Source organism: Odontesthes bonariensis, chromosome 13 (genome assembly GCF_027942865.1).
Source record: "Odontesthes bonariensis isolate fOdoBon6 chromosome 13, fOdoBon6.hap1, whole genome shotgun sequence".
Classification (NCBI taxonomy): domain Eukaryota; kingdom Metazoa; phylum Chordata; class Actinopteri; order Atheriniformes; family Atherinopsidae; genus Odontesthes; species Odontesthes bonariensis.
Genome location: NC_134518.1, coordinates 14,242,253 through 14,265,030, shown reverse-complemented (window position 1 = coordinate 14,265,030; position 22,778 = coordinate 14,242,253). Strand labels below are relative to the sequence as shown.

At 40.3% G+C, this 22,778-nt stretch overlaps 2 protein-coding genes across 3 annotated transcripts; one reads left to right on the top strand and one right to left on the bottom strand.

Annotated features, from left to right (window-relative positions):
* The first annotated feature begins 133 nt into the window (after positions 1 to 133).
* gprin1 (G protein regulated inducer of neurite outgrowth 1) lies at positions 134 to 4,081 on the top strand. The gene is made up of 2 exons (XM_075481074.1): positions 134 to 391; positions 821 to 4,081. Exon 2 carries the CDS (start codon positions 851 to 853, stop codon positions 2,858 to 2,860), a length of 2,010 nt encoding a protein of 669 aa, XP_075337189.1. The 5' UTR covers positions 134 to 391; positions 821 to 850; the 3' UTR covers positions 2,861 to 4,081.
* On the bottom strand, positions 3,690 to 21,525 carry cdhr2 (cadherin related family member 2). 2 transcript variants are annotated; one of them, XM_075481071.1, is made up of 32 exons: positions 21,416 to 21,525; positions 21,217 to 21,283; positions 17,343 to 17,396; positions 17,194 to 17,253; positions 16,921 to 17,060; positions 16,780 to 16,830; positions 16,608 to 16,697; positions 16,361 to 16,450; positions 16,151 to 16,273; positions 13,878 to 14,024; positions 13,687 to 13,762; positions 13,452 to 13,561; positions 13,172 to 13,378; positions 12,929 to 13,078; positions 12,656 to 12,814; positions 12,490 to 12,551; positions 12,122 to 12,365; positions 8,911 to 9,150; positions 8,743 to 8,812; positions 8,051 to 8,635; positions 7,846 to 7,917; positions 7,100 to 7,149; positions 6,862 to 7,013; positions 6,612 to 6,708; positions 6,399 to 6,487; positions 6,219 to 6,290; positions 5,854 to 5,989; positions 5,624 to 5,745; positions 5,387 to 5,500; positions 5,200 to 5,283; positions 4,892 to 4,949; positions 3,690 to 4,802 (listed from the first exon to the last, which is right to left on the bottom strand). In XM_075481071.1, the coding sequence occupies exons 3-32, from the start codon at positions 17,392 to 17,394 to the stop codon at positions 4,653 to 4,655; spliced, it is 3,852 nt and encodes a 1,283-aa protein (XP_075337186.1). In that variant the 5' UTR covers positions 17,395 to 17,396; positions 21,217 to 21,283; positions 21,416 to 21,525; the 3' UTR covers positions 3,690 to 4,652. The 2 variants fall into 2 exon arrangements, with proteins under 2 accessions (XP_075337186.1, XP_075337188.1); XM_075481073.1 differs by having other exon boundaries at positions 3,690 to 4,799.
* Positions 21,526 to 22,778: the final 1,253 nt, after the last annotated feature.

Below are 22,778 nucleotides of genomic sequence, written 5' to 3'. Positions count from 1 at the left end.
ACTTCACCAGATCACAGGTTTATCTGTCTGTTCACAGTTGCCATTGTGTTGCTATGAGAACCTGGAGTTAATTACTATGATTTACTTATGATTAGAGAGCTGGAGAGAGAATTTGTCATTACATTACCACTCGCTGCCAGAGCTCAACCGTGGTTTCCAGGGAAACTGGAAATGTGAAGCTTTTCAACAGACACAGCCACAGCCTGAAGAGCGAGGATTGCCTAAGATAGATTCTTCTAGAGACAAACCTGTAGCCAGTGCAATCAGAATCAATCAAACAGGGGAGCTGTATGGACAGATGTCGGTCTCAATCAGGGGTGAGATTTGTGGTGTTTGACCCAAATCCGAAGAAGAGTTGTGGATAGGCGTCAGTCTGACTTTGGCTGCTGAGGTATGTCTTTGATTTTGAATTTCACCAGTTTGTTTTATCATGTAAAATCCTGGTTCCTGTGCATGTTATTTGATAGCTATGTGATGATGGACTGAAATACAATTAAAAGACAAGCTAAGCTGATATATGCCTAGGGTAAAAAGGGTTAATTTACAATCAAACAGTAAAAAGATACGCAAGTGCAAAAGTATTTATTTAACTTTACTGTGTCCCGTGATGCTGAAATGAGCATGTAAATCAAATCATTTTCATCAAGTAGTGGCAGGGATTTCACTTAGTTGTTTGTGGATGTTAAGAGGCTTGACATCGACATAACACAATATTTTAGTCACAAAAATAAGCTGTTGTTTTATCCTCTGCTCATGCGTGGGTTGGTCTCTGATTACAGTTTGAACAAACGGCATGTCTGTGCTGTGTTATGCCCCACAGGTTAATCTATCATTTAAATGTAGAGACAGAATGGGAAGTCTCAAGGATGAGATGAGAGGTTTCAAAGAAGAGCACCAACCTTGTGAGAAGACGGAGGATGGAGGACATCCAGTGAGCTCAGGCTGCAGCTCCTCAGCTGAGGGACGTCCACTACACACAAGTCGAGAGTCAACAACTCAAGAGGACTCTCAGCCAAAACGAGACATGAATGTCAGCTCTGTCGAGGAGAGAAACAAATGCCCAATAACTAAAGATCAACTGCTTTCAGGAGTGGATTGTGATAACACTGAACAATCAGGCTCTGAGCATGTCAAAGACAGTGCACAGATCAATGTCGTGCCTCTGACACCTCAAACAACAGCTGCACAAAACATCGCAACAATTTCTGTCAACCTCCATAGTGATGGAGATCCTGTGGATAAAAACATGGCTTCTGGCAGAGGACAAGAGGCAGACATTGAGAGTATTTTGGTTCCTGTGCCGCCGGCTCCAGATCCCTCCGACCCACGCTCCCCAGCCCCTTTCGGGCAGCACCACATGCGCACACAGGTGAGCCTGGAGGTGGTCCAGTGCCGCTCAGTAGCCACCAGCCCCATGACTCCTCCTGAGGGTGGCCATTCCTTCTTCTTTCCGAGCACTTTTGGGAATTCCGGAGGTGGTGAGGCTGACGCCAAAAATGCGGAGCTGCAGGTGGGTCGTCAAGTGGAGTTCTGCTCTGTCGCTACATCCCCCATGACCCCAAAGACACCGTCGACCACAGCTTTCCCAGAGCTCACTGGGAGAGAGATGGTGCAGAAGGAGGAGAAAGTGAAACAGAGTTGGGAGCAGAGGGAGAATGGCCAACAAGAGAGTCTTACAGCAACAAAAAATGCAGCTTCTGGTGTAAAAGTGACTCTGGAGGACAGTACCCAGCAGTGTAAGCAGCAGAGGATGGGGAGTATGGATCAAGACATTACAATCTTGGTGACCCACCATGGCAATAATGGGGAAGAAGAAGAAGAAAAGTCCGAGACATATTTTTATTCCACTGAACCAGAGATGGTGAAAATAGATGAAAATGAAGAAGTTGGAGGAAACAACAGAGATATAAAGAGGGATGGAAAAGAAAATGTCTCAGTGGAAGCTCCTGCTCATGTACAGGACGAATCAAACACACACCGTTCAAAAATGCAACCTGAGGAAACAAGAGAGTCAATTAAAGCAAAAGATTCAGAGGCCATAGAAAACAAAGATGCATGTGAGGAGTTGACAGAAGCTTCTGTGATGAAACCTGTCCCTGAATCACCAGCTCCCTTTGGCTGCCACAACATCCGCACACAGGTGAGCCTGGAGGTGGTGCAGTGTCAGTCTGCGGCTACCAGCCCCATGACTCCTCCTGAAGGGGACCAAGCCTTCTACTTCCCCAGTTCTTTTGGGAAATGTGGGTCTGTAGGTACAGATACTAAAGATGCTGTGCTGCAGGGGGGTACCCAGGTGGAGTTTCGCTCTGTCGCTACAGCACCCATGACCCCAAGAACTCCAGTTGCCACGACTTTTCCTGAGATCAAGAAAGAGGCCAGCTTAGAGGATAAGATAGTGGTGGAGAAAGATAAAAAGAAGCATGTGTTGGAAGACAAAGAGGAAGCCCGTAAAGAGGTAGCGGAGGACAAAAAAGAGGTTATAAACTGTTCGGAAAAGAGCGAGGAGAAGAGCGAGGAGAAGTGCGAGGAACCAGTGCAGGAGGTAAGCTGGGATGAGAAAGGGATGACCTGGGAGGTGTACGGGGCTGTGGTGGAAGTGGCTGTGCTGGGCTCAGCCATCCAGAAACACCTCGAGAAACAGGTGTTGAAGCAAAAGGGGCAGTCCTCCATGCCTCCCCCGCCTCCACTCAACCCATCAGCCACGCCCCTCATTTTACAGGGGGGATCAGGTAAGGGCCGTTCGGGGAAGAGAGGGGAACAGGATGGGAAAGTGAGCAGGCGCAGAAGAAATCCCTTCCGCCTGCTGATGGAGAACATGCAGCAGCCGCACTGTTGCTCCAGAGCTCAAACCAGTGAGTGACGGCAGAGCGTCTTCTTGAAATTTGCCAAAGCTGGCTGGAAGATCACATCTGGTATATGTGGCTGTGACTTACTATAGCCTGACACAGTGTCGACTGGGTGAGAAACAAATCGCCTCCTCACACAAGACAAACCAGCACAAAAGCATATGAAGCATTAATCACAGAGAAACAGCCATACTATCTGATTTTTCTTGTTTTTCCTTGCCTGAAATTTCCTTTGACATCACTTTACACAGACTGGCAGAGTTATGGACTCTCTTTTGCTAAATGAAAGTGATGCTAAAGTTACATCATTAGCTTAGCTTCTCTACTTTAACGTTTTAATGTTCAGTCCATTCAGTTGTTTTTGCTCTCAATGCTTTTTTTATGCACCTCGAACAATATGAAGCCATGGCAACCAGCACTCCTTCCCCTGACTGCTCACTGAGGGAGATGATGACGGTTTTAGACCTTGTGGTCTGTCAGAGCAATGTGGAGATGATTTCTATGGGATGTATGAAAATTGAAATGTGTGCAACAGGAATCTGCCAATAATACAGGCTTTTGTACGTCCGATATTCTGGTCTTTTGCTTTGATTTGGTTGTATAGTTAAGAGTATAACAATGTAATGATGGTGCGCACAATCGTTTCAGAAAAGTCATGAAGCCTGGCATCGAGATGTTTTTAAGTAATTGCTACCTACTGTATTTTTATGCCATGAGAAGTGGTCCAGTTGTAAACTGTGTGATGGAAATTGTTTTTAAATGTGTTTTAATCAAGAGATCATTGCAGTGTCAGTGATGTTGATGTTTGTACATTAACACAAAAGTCCACATTTGAAGAGACAGATTTTATTTACAGATTGCACTTGTGATACATTCATTTAGTTGTCAGTAAACAACAAAGTAATCTTTTCAAGCAGCTGCTTGCAGGAAGCCGCAATGTGACTCTGCATGGGTTATTATTTCAGCCGTAAGTGCGTCAAACTCAAAGCAAACACTGGCAAATTAAACAAGATTTTGGCTGACATGCACTCGTGAAGGATTTCAATCATACACTGACATTACACAATGTTCTTGTAAATGCTTCTACTCTGATTTACTTTCTTGTAGCATCTGCTGCAACGGAAATCAGCATTTGATGTTCACATTACCTATATACAGTTTATTTAAAAGAGAACAGTTTTAAACCATTGTTGAATACATTAACAAAAATAAAGTGATACTCATGTGAGACAATTGTTTCGTTTGCTGTCTTACTTTTGTCCAAAATAATTTTTAGTTTTATTTTGCGCAACATATTCTGCTTAACTGTATAAGTGCTGCAAGTCTGAGAGAAATTACATTTTTAGCTCTCATTCCCTTTTGTGGCCTACAGCCACCATCAATTGAACTTACTTGAACTTAAATACTGAAAAAGGGTAAGAACAGCTATCCTAACAATGTTCTGCTTTAGTATGGTTTGAATAACCAGGATTAAATTAGTATTTTACACAGTGAAGAATTCTATACCACAGCAAAACTAAAATTCAAAAGCTCAGTACACTGAATATCTTACAATGTATTCATGGTATATCGCCCCCTATTTTGGTTACTTTTCTTTTTATCACTGAATTAATTTATCACTTAAGAGTCATGCATTTTGTGCCAAATCCATAGCGTACACCTGATATTACATTGCAAATGGTCAGAACAGAGGTCTATTTAAAAGCACAGTCTTCATCTAATGCAACAACCTTGTTTGGTTTTCCTGATTATGTCCATCTGAGGCTTCTGGCCTGAGTCTTCTGACTCTGGCCTTTATTCTGAAAATCACAGATCTGTTGTGTCAAAAATGGGGTTGACAAAGCCAACATTAGGCTTGTCAACACTTTTCTTGTTATCCAGCTGGGCCAGCGCTGCACCCAGAGGCTCTTTGTAATCTGGTGGACCATTATCTTCTTCCTCTTCCTGGATGCTCTGCTGTGATCCAGAGCAAGTTTTGAATTTAGAATATATTCTGATATTCCTAATACTACTAAATCCAACCAATTTTTAAAATGCAAACTCACCATGCTACGTTTCGTGCCCTTATCGGTGATTGTTTCATAGAGGTCCAGGGAGTTGAGGCTTGCGTGGGAATGGGGAAAGAAAAAGGAAAAGTTACCTCCACATGTCAAATGAATTAAAAGGTTTTTCTTTCTTATATTTTTGCTAAAATTATTATTTTTTTAATTCTAAGAAAGGTCCTCATGGCATAGCTGAGGGCAGAAGGTGAGCATTCAGTGAGCACACTGTGACAAAATGTTTACCTGGAAGACATCCCAGTTTATGAAGCAGCAGTGCCACAGAGCCAAGTACGAACTTTTTTTGTTTTTACCTGACTTTGTCCACATCTGAGCTGTCCGCATCCATGTCCAGGTTTATAGATGTGTGGATGTCAAGGTTGAGAACTGGGTTAGCACTGTCAGTGATTAAGACAGGAAGACAACAGTTAAATGTTAAAAAGATATATGATGTGTAATCTACATGTCAATTTATCCTGGTAACACTGTATGTCTTCTCACCCTTCCATGGTGTACTTGTTAGTTCCAGGCACCACTGTACCACCTTTCTGATTGTCAGAATTCCCCATGGATGCAGAGTTCCTGGCATTGGCTGCCTTCAGCTTCGTCCTGTATCTGTTGTATTAAATCAACCCATGGATGAGTAAACTTCTTTTTTTTTACTTGGATCAATAGTTTTACAGTTAAATATCTTGTCAGCTGGTTGTATTTTCTCTATTCCCAATTCTTTTTCCTTACTTTCTGCGAGTGCACAACAGTGAGGTGGTGAGGACAGACAGCACGATAATGAGGCCTCCTATCATCCCCATCAAGATGAACTTCAGAGGGTCTGTTGCTGTCTCAATCTCAGGAACATTTCCCTGAAATATATGTGAGGAATCATTAAGGTGTCATTGACATTTGTTGCTTTCAGCTTCAGACAAATGCCCCTAACTAAAAATAAATAATAAATAAAACTCCAGACTTACAATGTTACTGAGGCCAAGTTCTATCAGTGTAAGATAATGGTCACGATGAGAAAGCATCTTTTCCACTTCACTAGAGGTGAGAGCTGTCCCATTGGCGAAGACAAAATATGCCACCATGATGGTCTTTGTCTCAGCCCTGAGCAAAAATGATAAAACACACATTAACAATAACCATCATGATCGAATATTTTATTCTCAGCTGCATAATTTTTTTTGACAGGGTCTCTGGCACCATCTAGTGAACAAAAACAGATTTTGTATAAAAGTGAAAGGCTGATGATAATTTGGGAGTCTTGGCGTTTTAGTAAATTATCTACATTAGACTTTCTCACATATTTATGGGGAATATATTTGAGCAAACTTACCTGGTTTCCGGGCTCCCAACAGATCTAATTGCAACAATTTCAACTGCAGCAGTGGTTGCAGCCGTCAGTGCCCTGAAAGTTTCAGAGAGAGAAAAATAAAAGATTAGATTTCTGTACTCTAGCTGACAGCAGTCAGATTTTGCTGCAGGATTTAGCAAGATAATGCAAGAAGAGGCACACCTGACGATTTCATTCCGCTTGTTTTCAACTTCGATTTTAGAAATGCCAAATTGAAGTTCAACTCTAAAGAACTCGTCAATGGTGAAAATCTGCAACATAAACACACAAGTGTGAAGATGGACCGCACATTTTATCCTCAAGTCTTCTCCACACAGGCAGGGCAATGCTTCACATCAGGTCATGACTGTGAATCCATCGATTTTAGTCACTCACCTCCAGTAGAGTGGTGCTGAAGAGGCCACCTGCATCAGTTGCTCTTACTCTTACTAAATATTTCCCCTGAAGGTTCAGATCAAGGCCTTCAGTAGTTCTGTGGAAAGTTGGACAAATCACAAGTGGACCAATGGACAGATTATTACAATGAGACCGAAGGTACAGGCATGTGTTAACCCATATCCCCTACATTTAAAACAGGAAGCCTATGAGTAATAAGATACTGTATGGCTGCAGTGGATGTACTCACTGAATAATCCCAACATAGGAGTTTGTTTGTTGACTAGTGAAAGCTTCAAACACTCGGGTCATAGTATTCGTTATGTTGTTTGTGTTCTGAAAAAGGATGTTTTCTACTTGAAAGTCGATCACACTGTTTTCTCCAGTGTCGCGATCTGTAGCCTAAGAGCAGCAAGAGACACATCATGTTATATAGTTTATCCTCAACAGAAATCACATGACTTGTTTTTTTTTTCAGACATACTCACAATGACTCTGGCAACTGATGTCCCTCGACTTGCACTTTCCGACACAACAACTAATATACAAAGAAGAGAAATGAGTGTTAAACCCACAGAGGGATGACTTGGATTTTTCAAATAAAAAAAATCTAAATAATTCTTCCCCAAATTTGTATATTTGCCATTTAAACATTTTACACAAAGAATTTTTAATGATTTTCAAACTCAATTTTTTTCTTTTTTATTATCATAATCATACACATAGCTTATATGATTTGTTTTAGTATTGTTTGTACAACTACCACTACAACTATTGCAAGTAATACTATTCATATTAATGTATCATTTGATGCATCAAGAGAACATGGCCTTAATCCCATGAAAAATGTTGACGAAGGACCTTAATCAAACAAACTGAGTTCTGTTCTTTACAGAGAGAAGGACAAACATTCCTAAAAGCTGATGTTCAGAACTGATCAACAGTGGCGTAAATGTTTAGTTGCAGTTTTTGCTGCACAGGAAAATCACACAGATATTAAGAGGAAAGGGAGGCTTTGGTCACACAGATGTGTAATATTACATCAATTCCTTCTTTTGGACAACAAAGCAAACTTTGTTCATTGATTACTGATGCGCTTTGATCTCGACACAAATAGTGATCACATGTCCTGAGCACATCTGAATTCTGACAGTTTTTAAAGGACTTCATGTGAAAGAAAAGGCTTTTTTGACAGAAGTTACTTCCTAGCATTAAGTCTCAGATAAACACTCACCAAATACAGTATCTGTGGGAATGAACTCTGGATTGTTGTCGTTGATGTCCTCTATATTGATCACCATTTGGCCTTAATGGAGCCCAAAGAAAAACACAGTGAACAAGCTTGTGAGTGAGAAGTATGTAGATTGTCCTTGGTAACATTACAATTGTATTGCTTTTACTAATTTATCTTGTGCTTTCATAAACAACACAGTTCTGACCTGGTGTGACACTACTGTTCTCTCCTTTCTCTGTGTATTCGTCCACCACCTGAGCCTCTACCACCGCCTGTTTACATTGCTCATAGTCCACTGTCTCCTCTGGATTGACTCGAATATCCCCATTTCGGTCGACAATGAACCAGTTGCAGGGTGTTGCGACATCTTGACACATGCATGTGACAGATTCCAGCTTGTAGACCAAGGAATGGTTGCCATCTCTATCAATCGCTGTGAACGTGCCAACGGCGTCACTCTTGGTGGTGTTCTCCTTCACACTTATGGGCACTGTTGCCATGAACTCAGGCCTCTCATCATTCACATCCAACACGATCACATCCACCATCATGAAAGCTTTCTTCTGCTCCAAATCCGTTGCCTCCAACCGCATTTGGTACTCTTTGCGGGTGCTCTCGAAGTCCAGCTCAATGTCGGGGTCCACGGTGATGTTTCCCCTGTAACCCCTCACGTCAGAAAAGGTTCGAATGATGAAGCTGCCAAAGCTTCCATCGATGATGCTGAAAGAAATGCGGTTAAAGTCTGTGGTCTGATCCAGATCCTCAGCATGAACAGAGCCCACAAATGCACCTGAATGAATTAAAAAAAAAAAAAAAGGAAATCATAAGCCTAACACACAATCACGAACAGTTGAAAGCGAAAAGTGAAACAAAGTGACTGCAAAGTGGAACACTTGCCTCTCTCTCCTTCTTTAACAGAGAAATTGTAAGACGAAGCTAAAAATGCTGGTGAGTTGTCATTGATATCCTGAGGAGAATTAGAGGGAAACATTAGCAGTTATAATCCTTACCAGCTGTGGCGCTATCAGCTGCAGCATAACATCTAGAATTTCCTACAGGGCCTACCTCCACATTGATGATAACTGGGACTGTGCTGGACAGTGGGGGAGTTCCCATGTCAGTGGCTGTTACAGTGAGCTCGATTCTCCCATTCAGCTCTGGGTCCAGGGCCTCCCGATCCAGATCACCAGTGTTTGTTAACACACCAGTGTCAGGGTCGATAGAGAACATGCTGCTGTGGTTGCCCAGAACGATACTGTACACAATTTGGCTGTTTGGTGTATTGGGTTCATCAGTATCTGTTGCCTGTCAAAAGCAGAAACATAAGATCAAAAAGTAAGAAGCAGCATTTCATTATTAATTTCCAGGCATGTTACACTGGTGGGTTTCTCAGAGGACATTAATATCAACAAAACTTGCCCCTCTGCGGTCACACCATCATCAGACGGCCTGTGATGCTGGATGGTAAGTTCTGGTATGCCCTCAGCATGTACCTGACAGTTAATGGGTGTGCAATTTAAAACCAACTGAACTCAGTGTAAGAATGGCATGGTGTGTTGCAGCCTATTTTAATTTAGAAATGCAGAAAACTCCATGTAGTTAACACCAGCTATGCTCACAATGGACAAATATATTTTTTTTTTTTCCAAAAAATTTTATTTCTAAATAAACAAAAGATAACAAAGCGTGGGTTCTCTCCGGGTACTCCGGCTTCCTCCCACCATCCAAAAACATGCACATCAGGTTAATTAGTGACTCTATATTGACCCTGGGAGTGAGTGTGAGCATGGATGGGTTTTTTTTTGTCTCTGTGTGGCCGTGTGATGGACTAGCAGCCTGTCCTGGTTGCACCACACTTCTCGTCCAATGACAGCTGGGATCGGCTCCAGCCCCCCTGAGACCTTGAGCTGGATTAAGTGGGTATAGAAAATGGATGCATGGAGTTTGTTTGCTGTCTACTAAGTAGAGAGAGAGGTACTTATTGATTTAAAGCAGTGATGACCCATGATTGATCTGTCAATTAAAGCAGCATTGAATAGGGAGTTCCTTAGTCTGTTCAGTATATATAATAAACACCTGGATGAGAGAGAATTTTCTAGAAGAGGGTCAGCATTGGTAAATATCTTGAGACTCAGGCCCTCATAATCACCGACCAAGTTCGTAACCTTGGAGTGTTGATGGACTCAGATCTGACTTTCAGCAGCCACATCAAAGCTGTCACCAAGGCAGCTTTTTACCAACCCAAAAACATCAACAGAATTAAAGGTTTCCTCTCCCAAAAAGACCAGGAGAAACTCATCCATGCATTCATCTCCAGTAGACTCGATTACTGTAATGGACTTTTAACTGGAATCATTAGCTTTGATATTAGCTGTAATGTTATATATTTTTTTAATTGTAAGTCGCTTTGGATAGAAGCATCTGCTAAATGCATAAACATAAACATAAACATCTGCAGCTCATCCAGAACGCTGCTGCTAGAGTTTTAACCAGGACTAAAAGATCTGAACACATCATACCAGTTTTAAAATCTTTACACTGGCTTCCAGTCAGTCAGAATAGATTTTAAACGCCTACTGATGGTTTACAAATCCCAGAATCCAGACTAAACATGGAGAAGCAGTTTTTAGCTGTTATGCTGCAAACAAGTGGAGATTAAAGTTTCACCAAATGTAGACATTTTTAAATCCAGGTTAAAAACATTTCTATGCATGAAATCTGCCCGGTATCTTTTAACTTATCTTGACTGTTGCTTGTTTTTAATAATTATAATTCATTTTAATTATTTTATTTGTTTCTCTTAATATTCTTTAATGTATTTTTTTTTTAATGCTTCTTCCACTCCCTGCTGCAATGCTTTTATTTTACGTAGATGGTAGGAGAGAAAATAGTTGTAGAAATTTGTAGCATCTGAACTATATTTTTTAGGTTTTTGAAGGGTGGTTCGTTTAATCTGAAGTCTTTTACCTTTCTAATAGAATTTATTGACTGCTGAGTTTAGAGAGGAAAACCATCCTGGGGGTGGAGTTACAGGGGTCACTGCAAATATATAGTTTACTTAGAGGAGAATTGTCAATTTTATGATGGCAATGCGGTCGATTAAAGAGAGTGGGAGTTTGTTCCATCTGTTAAGGATATTCCTGGATATTGTGAAGTAGTGGGGTAAAATTGAGTTTGAAGATCTCTTTTGGATAAACTGAAACATATATTCCAAGGTATTTTATGACTTGGGTTGTATAATTACAGTGTAGGTCCCCAGTCCCAGCATCCCAGTTTGTAAGGCTTAAAGGCAGAATCTCGGATTTGGACCAGTTGATTGATTGAGTTGATTGGCCAGAGACCTTACCAAAGCTATTGATCAGAGTGTAGACTGAATGAAGTGAGGTTGTTGGATTTGTTAGATAGAGAATGATGTCGCCAGCATTTAAACTGATTTTGTGATCGTGTAAATTTGTTGCTATAACATGAGTTTGTCTTATGGCTAAGGCATCCTTAACTCTTCTAAGGAGTCCAACAAAAGTGTCCATCTCAGACAAGTTAAGTTTTGCTACCACTATGTTTGTACCTCATCGCCTCACTTTACGTTCATGTTTGAACATGTGCAAATAGAACACATTTATTCCATTCAGAAACAATCTAAATAGGTGTACATATGTAAATATTTCACTGTATATGGAACACATTTTTCTTGAATACTAAGGAGGATGGTAACATTTGTGCATTCATATTGCATTATTATTCATTATATCATGATGGGTGACTTTTTAGATAAGGTAAGGCAAAGGAACAGTGGTATTTCTTTTCACTTACTTGAAATCTGTTTAACTTGGTTTATATCGTTTCAGTTATTTAAAGTGTTTAACTGTGTTGAATCCCATTAACACATAATGAATCAGCGGCTTTTAGCTGTAGATTTCCTCCCTCTGGTGACTGAGAATGCTGATCTTAGCTCAGCTGTGATTCACAGTATGTTGTTCCTGCATCATGTGGTAACTGTTACAGTTGCTGAGCTATTAAACTTATGATAAAATGTTCTTCTATACTCTTATTTAGTACTGAATTGCAGTACAGAGTACAGAGGACAGCACTTAGAGGGTACAGAGGGTGTGTGTAAAGGGTGTGTTAGGCTCACAGACTGTACGATGCCTTCAAGGAGATTTGTGATTTGTAAAACTGGGCAATGCACATAAATCTGACTTGACACACACGGACTGACTTGTATTACTATTTTTATCCAGCCTAGGTCACTGTTTTATTATTGTTCTCCCACACTTACCTCTATCTTGACTTCAAGCTTTCCGCCCTCTTTAACAAACTCCAGGTAGGAGTCTCTGCCTATGATTGGAGACTGGTCGTTGATGTCAGTCAGAGTGATCTCCAGCACTGTGGTGCCAGGCTTGTTGTCTGTGTCTCTGGCTTGCAGAGTGGCCGAATACAGAGATCTGACCTCACGATCTAACAGAGCTTGGCTCTTCACATAGACTCTGCCCGTATGCTGCTCGACATCAAAGTACTGCAGTCTGAAACATAGATACAAACTGTTCAGGGCTGTTGTGTGCATCAGTTTGCTCAGCAGCAGAAAGCAGAAACTGGTCGTATACAGATGAACAGAATTACTGCAGTATGATTCTGGTGTAGACATACATGCTGTCTGGAAGAAGTCTGTAGGTGAGTTTGCCTTGATCCATTGTGTCAGGATCTTCTGCCTGGAAAACAAACAAAGAAAAGTGTGCTCCCATGATTCTCCTCGATAACTCTTATACATGTGAGCTCAAATGATTGAGTACAAATCCAGATTGAACAGACTTACAGTAATGGTCTCCAGAGTTGTCCCAGCAGCGGAGTGCTCTTCTACGCTCAACTTATATGTGTCATTTGCGAAGCTGGGACTGTTGTCATTGGCATCCATTATGTTTATAGTGACTGTGGCAGTAGAGCCGAGATTGGTTTCTTTATCCACAGCAATTACCTGCACCATCACACGTGCACAGGAGACATCAGATATGTACAGAGCTTCAAAAATAACATTGATGACCTTAAGCTATTATCATAAGCTCATGGTCTGTTTTAACTTTCTGTATACCTGAAGGATCATCTGCTGCTTTTTCTCAAAATCCAGATTATGGGGCTCCCTGACAAGGAGCTGAACAATGCTGTCTGACATGGTGAATGAAGGTTCCACGGAAAACACGTCCTTGTCCTCTCCCACCAGGCTCAGCTCGGTGTGGGAAAGCTGTATAATCATAGAGCAGTAAATTGGGCTCAAACAATAATGTTAACGGTTTGACGCGTATTATAAAGCCATCGCAGGGAAAGACTTTCTCACCTTATCCAGATCTCTCACTGTCATGTTGATGGGAATAGACCCCAAGGAGTGTTCCAAGACCTCTCCTGTGAATTCAGTTGCACTTACACAGGAGCTTCCACACTTGTAAAACTCAGGCGTGTTGTCGTTGACGTCAAGGATGTTGATCTGTACAGTTGTTGTGGTGCTGGAATGGGTCCCGTGAACGTTTGTGTTGGACTCAGTGGCCTACAACGGAACAGAAATTAGCAATTTTACTGTCTCAACATGTAAGAGTGGCACCTGGATTTCCACGTGTTACCTTCACAGTCAGGGTTACAGTATCCCCAACGACTTCTCTGTCGATGTTCGATAGGACAGATATCACGCCAGTGTCACGAGAGATTCCGAAAAGACCCTCAACAGTGGAATCTGCAAAACATTGGAAGGAAATAAAAATTCTTATTTCATTTACTTAGAAGTTATTCCTTCTTTTTTTAATTTATATTCATGTATATATAATTAATATATATATTTTTTTTTTATTTGCAGTTCACCTTCAATGCTGTAGATCATAGCGTCATTAATCCCTGTGTCCTGGTCAATAGCAGTCACTTGGGACACTGAAGTACCCTGGCAAAGAAAGAAGGAATAAAAATGGTTTCTGACTCCTACTACAGTGAATCTTTGGGAAAACAAAATCTGTCAAATTTCACTGCATAGTGTGATAAAAGCCATTGCCACTCACCACAGCTGAGTTCTCTTCAATTCTCCCTACATAAGGCGTGCCGATGAACAACGGGTCGAGGTCTGGGACGTCCTTAACCGTAATGAAGGAGAAAACGTTGCTTGATAGGAAAACTACTTCATCAGACGCACAGGAGCCTCCGCCGTCCTGTGGCAGGACAAAAAAAGTCGTTTAGGATTCTATTGCCACAACATGAATTACTGACTAGTAATGTGATTGATTAATATTTTGATAATACTTTTAATGCAAAGTAATAAATGTCATTATAACAAAAAGTCTATTCCGAATTCAGTGAAATTTTAAGAGACAGCTTGTGAAACGCAATAAAGTGATAGCTTATCAAGTAAAAAACAAAAACACTGAAATGTTAACAAAAGAAAAAAGGAAAATTACATCTTCTATTAATCCCACGCAGGTTTCATCGTACAGAAGTTTTCAATTTTGGTAAACAGTATAAATATTTGGTGTAAATAGGACATGACTCTGGCCCTGGCAGAGGCCATGTGCTCTCTGAATGAACGTCTCAAATTGTCATTTTTATCTTTTTCATACTAAGTTAAAGAAAATGTGCATGAGCTCTGAGAAACAAAAAACTGAAACATAGCTGTGAATCTTGCAGTGTCCCTCTCAGTTGACTAATGTGTTTTACTGACATCACTTCATCACAACAGGGATGTGAAGATATATCAGTTCTGACAACTATAGCCGCATTTGGACAGAGCAGTTCTAAGAACGCCGTTCTAAGAACGGTCCTCCTCGAATTTCCTTCTGATAACTGTCCTTCCCCAGCGGAACTGTTTGAGTTTGCATTCGCACATGAGTTGGGACCAGGTCGGGACTGATGCGGCGCAACCGTCTGCGACAGTGACGTGTTACTTTAGCGCCACACTCAACAACAAAACAAAACCCGCGAAAAGTAAGGAGAGAAGAAAAAAACACCACAAAGAAGCTAATATGGAGAGCGGGGAGGCCACCGTGTTCATGGTGTGCATGATGGTGATATTAATCGTGGACAATGACATCGGGCGTCTAACATCGAGGCTGGAAGAGCTCACAGAGAGAGTCAGGATCGAGCGCAGGCGATACTTCTTCGTTTCATGAAGGAAGGAGAGCAGAGCGCCGCAGACAAAGGAGACGACGTGTAAGTTTAACTTATTAAACACGCGCAGGTTGTGTCCGTGTCCTACGAGTAAACATTTCAGCCATGACAGCATGACAAGGGGCGTAGCTACCAAACACCAAACACCTCCGTCAGATGTGTTCCTATAGAACCCAGAAAAGACCCAGCCTCGGAGAAGGAGCTAAAATGGTTATAGGAACTGAGGGCCATGGTCCCGAGTTCCTGTATGTGCGAATGCGGGAAAAAACAGCCCCGTTCCTTAAAAGGTTATAGGAACTGCCAAAGGTTCCTACAGTGCGAATGTGGCTATAGATTATCATATTGTATGTATTATCATGTTTTTCTTTTAAATGTAAAATTACAGATTCATTTTGTGCGGACATCACACATAAGTCCATTAAATCATATGTCTAAATGACAGGCGTTAGGGCTAAATGTTTTACATATCAGTTTTATTTGGTTGCTTTTTTACAGTCAGTGAAGAGTAAAAAATATATTATGACTACAAACTCTCTAGAAACAAAGTATAACATACACTTGACAGGCAGCATTTAATCTATTTATTTATTTATCCATTCCTATTTTAATTCTTTGACAGTATCATCATGCGTTCTTTTGGCCTGAATAACCATAATGTGAATATCTGATATTGTAAAATCCCTAATAATTTTGTAAACTGCAACATACCAACGATTCCATTTTTTGAAGATAAGAAAAGTTGTGTTACTCTTACATCAATCTATTTCGTGTTAAGGTGCAAGTTGTTCATGTGAATACTCAGAGCAGAGGCAAGTTGCTTGCCTGGTTTGGATCAAACAGAAAGCTAATAAAGATGACAAAATCTGAAAAACAAATCCCATTAAAAGCTCACAAAATTTTTTTCTTAAATTTTTTTGAATCACATTTTAATACTTGTTAATTTTTTTGCGCTTATTTCTAATTTCAAAGGAATTTATTTCTTTAATTGGTCCATCATTGTGCTGCTGCAATACTGCAAGTGTTCACGTTGAGGGGCAAATGAGGGATTACTCTATACTTCTAATCAGAGACACAAATTAATATTTGAATAGATGATTAAGGCACTCTCAGGTTTAAATGCTCAAATTGTTCCTTGATTATCATCTGTATCATGGCAACTTCAATTTATACTCACAGTTGCAGTGATCCTCATTCGATAAAAGGAGCTCAGTGAGGTGTAATTCAGGCTTTTTTTCAATGTAACATAACCAGTTGCTGTGCTGATGTCAAACACTTCAATTCCATTTGCTGGAGTTATCTGGGGGGAAAAAAGACAACAGTGACACTTTTTAACTTATGAAACATCAGAATTTTATTTATGGTTTGGTGTACTGTTGGATTTTACCTCACTAATGCTGTATCGGATAACAGAAGCAACTCCAGTGTCAGCATCTGTGGCTTGCACTCGGTACAGAGATGTGCCTACAGTTGTATTCTAAAAGCCACGAAGAAAGATATCACACTGAAATGTTTCAGTTTAGATCTTATTGAGCCAACTGTCACATTATGATTGGCAAATCCATCTCACAATGACTTGGAGAGCAGGCTTAAGTGAAAAGCTTTACTAGGTTAAAATGATATGTTTGACTTACTTCAGGGATCTCATAGTCATAAGAAGTCTGTTGAAATAGGGGAGGGTTGTCGTTGGTGTCATTCAATATCACGGTTAATTGGTCAAATATCTGAAAGACATGATGCCCTTTATGAATATAATCAATATACATCATTAAATAAATAACTAGCACTAACTTAAGTGTAACTTACAGTATTGACGCCATCACTGACAGTAACTCCAATGTTCATTAGATCCCCAGTCTAGAACAGATGAATTTATTCAACACATAAATACTCACTGAATATGAAACATTTCACACATAAAGGCTCTCCACTTCTACCTCACCATACCTCTCTGTCTAGAGGAGCTCTCACTGATACACGCCCAGTGCTGCTCTCAACGCTGAAGAATGTAGCACCACTCCCAGTGAGTATGAAAGTCAGTGCTTCACCGTCCGGATCTGATGCAAGGATATCAAATGCATGGCTACCTGTGCAAAAGACACCAACACAACATTTGAAAACATTCTCTGAATTTGTTAAAGTATGATAAAGCAAAGCTGCAATGAAGAATAAAATGTTGTTAAAAAATGTAAAGAGCGAATATTTCACACACACACGTACCTTTAGGGGTGTCTTCACACACAAAGTACACTTTTTTGGTGATTGAAGGACTACTGGTGGCTGCAGAAATACAAAGCATATCAATGCTAAATGTTTATTTAAAGAAAAACAGTTTTTAAAAACAGGTGTAAAATAAACTGAATACACACCTTTTGCTAAGAGGAGAAGGCACAATAATATGCTTCCTGTTATTCCCCCCATGTCTGCAAATGGAAGGACAGATGAGTTTAACAAGAACTAGAGAAGTGACCTGTTGTCTAATTGACTTTACTTACAAGCAGGTATTTCATAAAATGATTAATCATTCAAGTCATTAAGCACAAAGTAGGCAGATGGAAATGTAATTCCACCACCAAAGACAGCGCCTAAGGTCCAGAGAAGGTATATTTTCCAATGCCATTTTTCTGTCTGTCTGTCTGTCTGTCTTGAAAAAAGACCATTTTTCATGAAACGTGGAGAAAACAAGGTGGAAAAAAGAACTGGCATTTGCTTCAACAGAGGATGCATTCTATAAGTTCTCTTCTAATTACTTTTGAGGGACAGCAAATGTCATTTGACATAATCAACAGTCATGATGTCGGCTGAAAATTTGCATTATCATGAAATAAAAGTGTAGAAGTTACTGAATGATCCAGGGCAGAAAATCATAGATTGTATAAAAGTAAGCCTCAAAAGTGTTTTAAACTAACAGAAATCAGATTGCATGCATGTCTATGAAAAAAAGAAATCACCTTTCACATGATTTCTTACTCAAGCAAAAATGTATCCTTTGAGTTTTTGTTCACACACATTAGTTTCAGGCCTGTTTAATACAACATGACGTTCATTTAGCAAATTAGGCTCCCATTTTAAATGCGATAGAGGACATGCTTTAGTTAGTGGCTTCCTTGTGTCTGTCGAATTGCTGCAACGGTGACCTGTTAGCCCTGATAGAGGTGTATCCATGGCAAGGTGAATGTTTAAGTAGCATTGAACTTCCGTTTGGATTTTTTAGTTTCATCTGGTCACATACAGCTAATAATTTAGCATTTGCTAATGACATCTAAGGTTCTCTATAGTTGCATTTCCACCGCAGAAACCTTTTACAGGAGCCAGGACCATTTATGGGGTCTTTTCCTTCGACCCCCTCACTATCGACCACTGAAACCAAAAGCTGAAAAGAGTTCTGGGGGGGAATCTGGTTGGAAAGTTGGAAATCTTTTAGTAGGGGCTTGAAGAGCTGAACATTTCTGATTGGTCCAGTACACCCTGCATTTTATTTCCACCTTTATGCCTTAGTCATCTCAGGTTTGATATCCACAATAGCTCATGGAACATAAAATGTCCACTCCCTTATTGGTAGGCTGCTCTGATCCACAGAGCTTTGCTGTCTCAGCGGACAACAGACACAAGCAGTTGTGATAACAAGGATGTGATTCTGCGCAACAAAACGTAATCTCGGATTGTTTAACAACAATTATGCATTATAATGGCACAGATAAAAACTAGGGCTGGGCGAGTTAACTCGTTATTATCGCGCTAACTCTGTAATTATTTAACGCAGATAAATATTTTATCGCGCATTAACGCATTAAGAGAATTTTAATTTAAAAAAATAATAATAATAATTTTTTGGGGCTTTTGTGCCTTTAATGGACAGGAAAGTTCAGAGAGACAGGAAGCAGGGGGCAGAGAGAGGGGGAACGACACTCAGCACAGGGTCATCCGATGCGAGACTCAAACCAGCTGCATGGAGGACTATTAAATAGCCTCTTGTACATGGGGCGCCTGCTCAACCCACTATGCCACGGACCACCCCTGTTTTATTATTTATTTCATTATTGTAAAAGTCTGTTGCTCGCAGGCTTTTATTTTGTAAAAGTCTGTTGCTATCTGCTGCGGAACCGGAAAAGAAAGTAATTGGCGGATCCACCAAACAAAGAGAAGGGTACAGAACTTTTACTCGGCCATTTTCATTTTAAAGTTCTTCCAGACGGCGGAGTCAACAGAACCAAAGTCATCTGTAAACACTGCCAAGTTGAATTGTCTTATCACCGTAGTAGTTCCAGTCTAAAATATCACTTAAAGGCAAAACACACAATTGATACCAGCAAGTCATTCAAGGAAACAGACAGTGGAGCGAGGCTTCTACATAAAAACTACATAAAAATGCTGATGTTAAAAGTGTGTTGGCACAACAAATGTTTTGGCACTTTCATTCATATGGCAGCACATTTAAAATAAAACTAAATGCTAAAAGCTACACACTACTTTTGAATTCAATTTTGGATTTTGCGTACAAATGCGATTAATCGTGATTAATCAGAGAAATCATGTGATTAATTAGATTAAAAATTTGAATCGTTGCCCAGCCCTAATAAAAACAAACAAAACAATTTAAGGACGAAAAAAGATTTATGTTAATACACCTGAAGCGGACCCCCAGTTTAACCGTAGGCTCAGCAAAGAGGTGTGAAGACTCCAAAGAGCTTTGTCAAGGTGAATGAACACACTTCAGCCAACTTAAAGGTGGGGTAGGGGATCTTTTTCTGGAACATTTTTTTACATATTGCTTGAAATAGTCTTCACACCCCCATTGCAACCAATTCATTAAAAGTTTTGACACAAATATGAAAAGTTTTAGTGGCCTCTAGAACGTACAATCTAGGAAAAACACTATCCAATCATACTGTACGGACCGTTAACAATGATTGGATTCTGATGCTGTCTATCAAACTGCAATCTGCTCCTCCCTCCCCCTCCTTCTCCCTGTGCGCGTACCCTGCTCCGTGAACGAATTACCCGTCCAGAAGCTTGGCAGGAAGCTAAACTAGAGCCAGCTTGGCTAGCACCTAGCATTATTAAACGTATAGTTATCATATACTAAATACTAAATTCTAAATACGGCAACGATCGATGCTTGCTGTCAGAACAGCGCTGGTGCACCTTCGTGCTCGTGCGCGTTCATGTAGAGGCGTGCCTTCGGGGGGAAAGTGAAGAAAAGGATGGGACTTTTTACCTGTGTATTTTCAAAATGCAGCTTCGCTGGACTCAAAATCCAGGATCTCCTACCCTACCTTTAATTAGCCTCATCTAGCCTGAACCATAGATCTCAGTGGAAATGCAACAGACCCGGGGTTCTGAGACTGCCAGCTCTCGTCCTCACCTTCACCCTTTTGTCCTAATAAGGAATCTTCAGGCTCCAAAGGAAAAAAAATTAAAATGGTGATGGCCAAAATGCCAACTTCAAGGCTTCACAACGACTGGCCACAAATCAGCAAAATGGCAGCAAGTTGTTCTTTCCCTGATTTATATTGGTTGAAATTTAACAGCAAATTGCACATCTGGCCACACCCAAACATATGACAGGAGCGGGTGAAAACACCTGGAGTTTCGTTTACAGTAAAACCAGGAAACCAGGTCCTAACTCATAAGTACACTGAAAAAGAAGCAGTATCAACAAATCTAAAAGGTGAAGTCATTAATAATACAATATATTATTATTATTTATTAACATAGCATTTTCCAATTAAAACGGCAGAAAACAACCTGTTTTGATTTCAAGAGATTTGTCTGATTTTAAAATGTTATGAGTCTATGTAAATGGCCTCATGGATGTTCGGCATTTGAATTAGTTTTCCATCGTCAAAACCTGGTTTACTGACCAAGAGTTACATTCATGGATGTTATGAAATAGAATTTCTGTTGAAATGATAATGATTATAAGAAGGTTGTCTTTAATGCTGTATCTTCAAAGGACTAGTGATGAAGTTTTTAGAAATTATCCATTTTCTTCAGTACTTTTCAAAGAATAAGAGCTATAATTATCTTTAGATTTCATAAAGCAGGAGATCTTGTACTATGTCAGCTTGAAGGTAATGGCACATGTTGTTCCCCGTATTTAATTCTCTTCAATAACAACACATTTTAGCTTTAGCAATTTTTAACAATATTCGACAGGTCATTGAGTCACTAACATCAAAACATTAACATTTTAAAAAGGGAGATCATCATGAGATTTAGAATTGCGGCTGTCTGACTTACCTGACGACACTGACAGGGAAACTTCTTTGTTCTGATGTCTGGATGAGACCTTTGGCTCTGGTTTTTCCTGGTGATTGTCGTGTCAGGGTTGTAAACATAAATGATTAACATGCAAATAAACGCACAACCAGTAACGCCTCACTTAACCTCCTTCCTGCATCAAGTAATGTTACATGAAAAATAAAAAAAAAGCTCTCACCGATCAGAAAAAGTGAAAATGGTTTTACTTGGCAAAACTCAAGTATCATGCGGCTGCATCGTGGCTGTTTAAGCAGGTGATGATGAGAAACATTTTCCACACAGCCAACTCCTCCCTTCATCATTGACTGGCGCTGTAACTAGAAATAGGAGGAATTGTACCATACTGGGTCACCAGTGCCCATACCAGAACTACAAAAGGCATTTAAACTGCCCTCTTGTTTGAATGGGTGCTTATGTTGCCTCGGCAACAGTAGACTATTTGCTTTCATTGAATAAAACCCAACGTGACCGGAGCTCTTTCTAAAACGTGTCTCATCAGAACCAATCAGTGGGTTGATGTCTCGTTGAAAAACCCCCAGATTCAAGCTTTGATGAGCCCCTCCTCCCCTTTGAGCCTTCCCCTTCTAATTAAGGGGCATCACAAAAAGAATTGTGCTCGCTTGTACCCGCCAGCTTGATTCATAATCAGATGTTTGCCTCCAAACAAAAGCACAGCGCTACAGCTCTTTACAGAGAGAGAAGAATTTGCCAGGAAATGGAGGGTCCAAATTGGGATGGATGTGTAAATATAACATAAAAAAATATATATATACTGGGGAAAAAAATATGTAAAAGAAAAATATTTAGATCGTGGCAGCACAAAAAGAAGCATTTTTAAGCATAGTTTAAACAAAGTTGCCACCTAAAACAATATACAATATACACAGGTCATCACTGGAGACAATGCAATGCAGACAGGCTGATGATATCATGTATACCATGGTCAACAATTCAATCAAAAGCACACAACACATTGTAGGCTACAGTTGAGGCTATGTGAAGTGCCTGTAGCTTTGCAAGTGTATGGTTCATATACTAAACTAAGGTAAAATTCAGGCCCAGTCATGGTAGCAGAGAAAAATGTCAGTCGCCCACAGTTAGAAATGTGAGCTTCTGAACTACACTGGCAGCTGATGTAATGGCTGTTGAGACATTTTGCACAGAGTGACAAATAGAATCGCATTGTGATTCCAAGCAATGTTTAATGACAGTCTAACTTCATTTTAATAGATATTCCAATTGATCTTTTAATTACTACCAGGCAAACAGTAAAGCTGAGTCTGATGGAATTGCAGAATGACTAGACCTAAGGGATTGCCGAAGTGCATGTCTGATCCAAAATTTAGAATAAGATTAAGATTAAGATTAAGATCAGATTTATTGTCATGCATACACACGAAATTTGTCCTCCGCTTTTAACCCATCCAGGTTGGCACCTGTTTGACACACACATGCACATGCACAAGGTCACACACTCAGAGACAGATGCCAACCTGGAGCGGTGGGCAGCCATGAAGCGCCCGGGGAGCATGGGGGGTACG

What these genes read in the sequence shown, in the direction of transcription:
- gprin1 (XM_075481074.1), top strand. Translation starts at nt 851, where the DNA reads ATGGGAAGTCTCAAGGATGAGATGAGAGGTTTCAAAGAAGAGCACCAA.
- cdhr2 (XM_075481071.1), bottom strand. Translation starts at nt 17,394, where the DNA reads ATGGGGGGAATAACAGGAAGCATATTATTGTGCCTTCTCCTCTTAGCA. An exon ending in CATCAGTTGCCAGAGTCATT is followed by an intron (nt 7,014 to 7,099) that starts GTGAGTATGTCT and finishes TGCTGCTCTTAG; the next exon opens with GCTACAGATCGCGACACTGG. An exon ending in GTTGGGAGCCCGGAAACCAG is followed by an intron (nt 5,990 to 6,218) that starts GTAAGTTTGCTC and finishes ATTTTTGCTCAG; the next exon opens with GGCTGAGACAAAGACCATCA.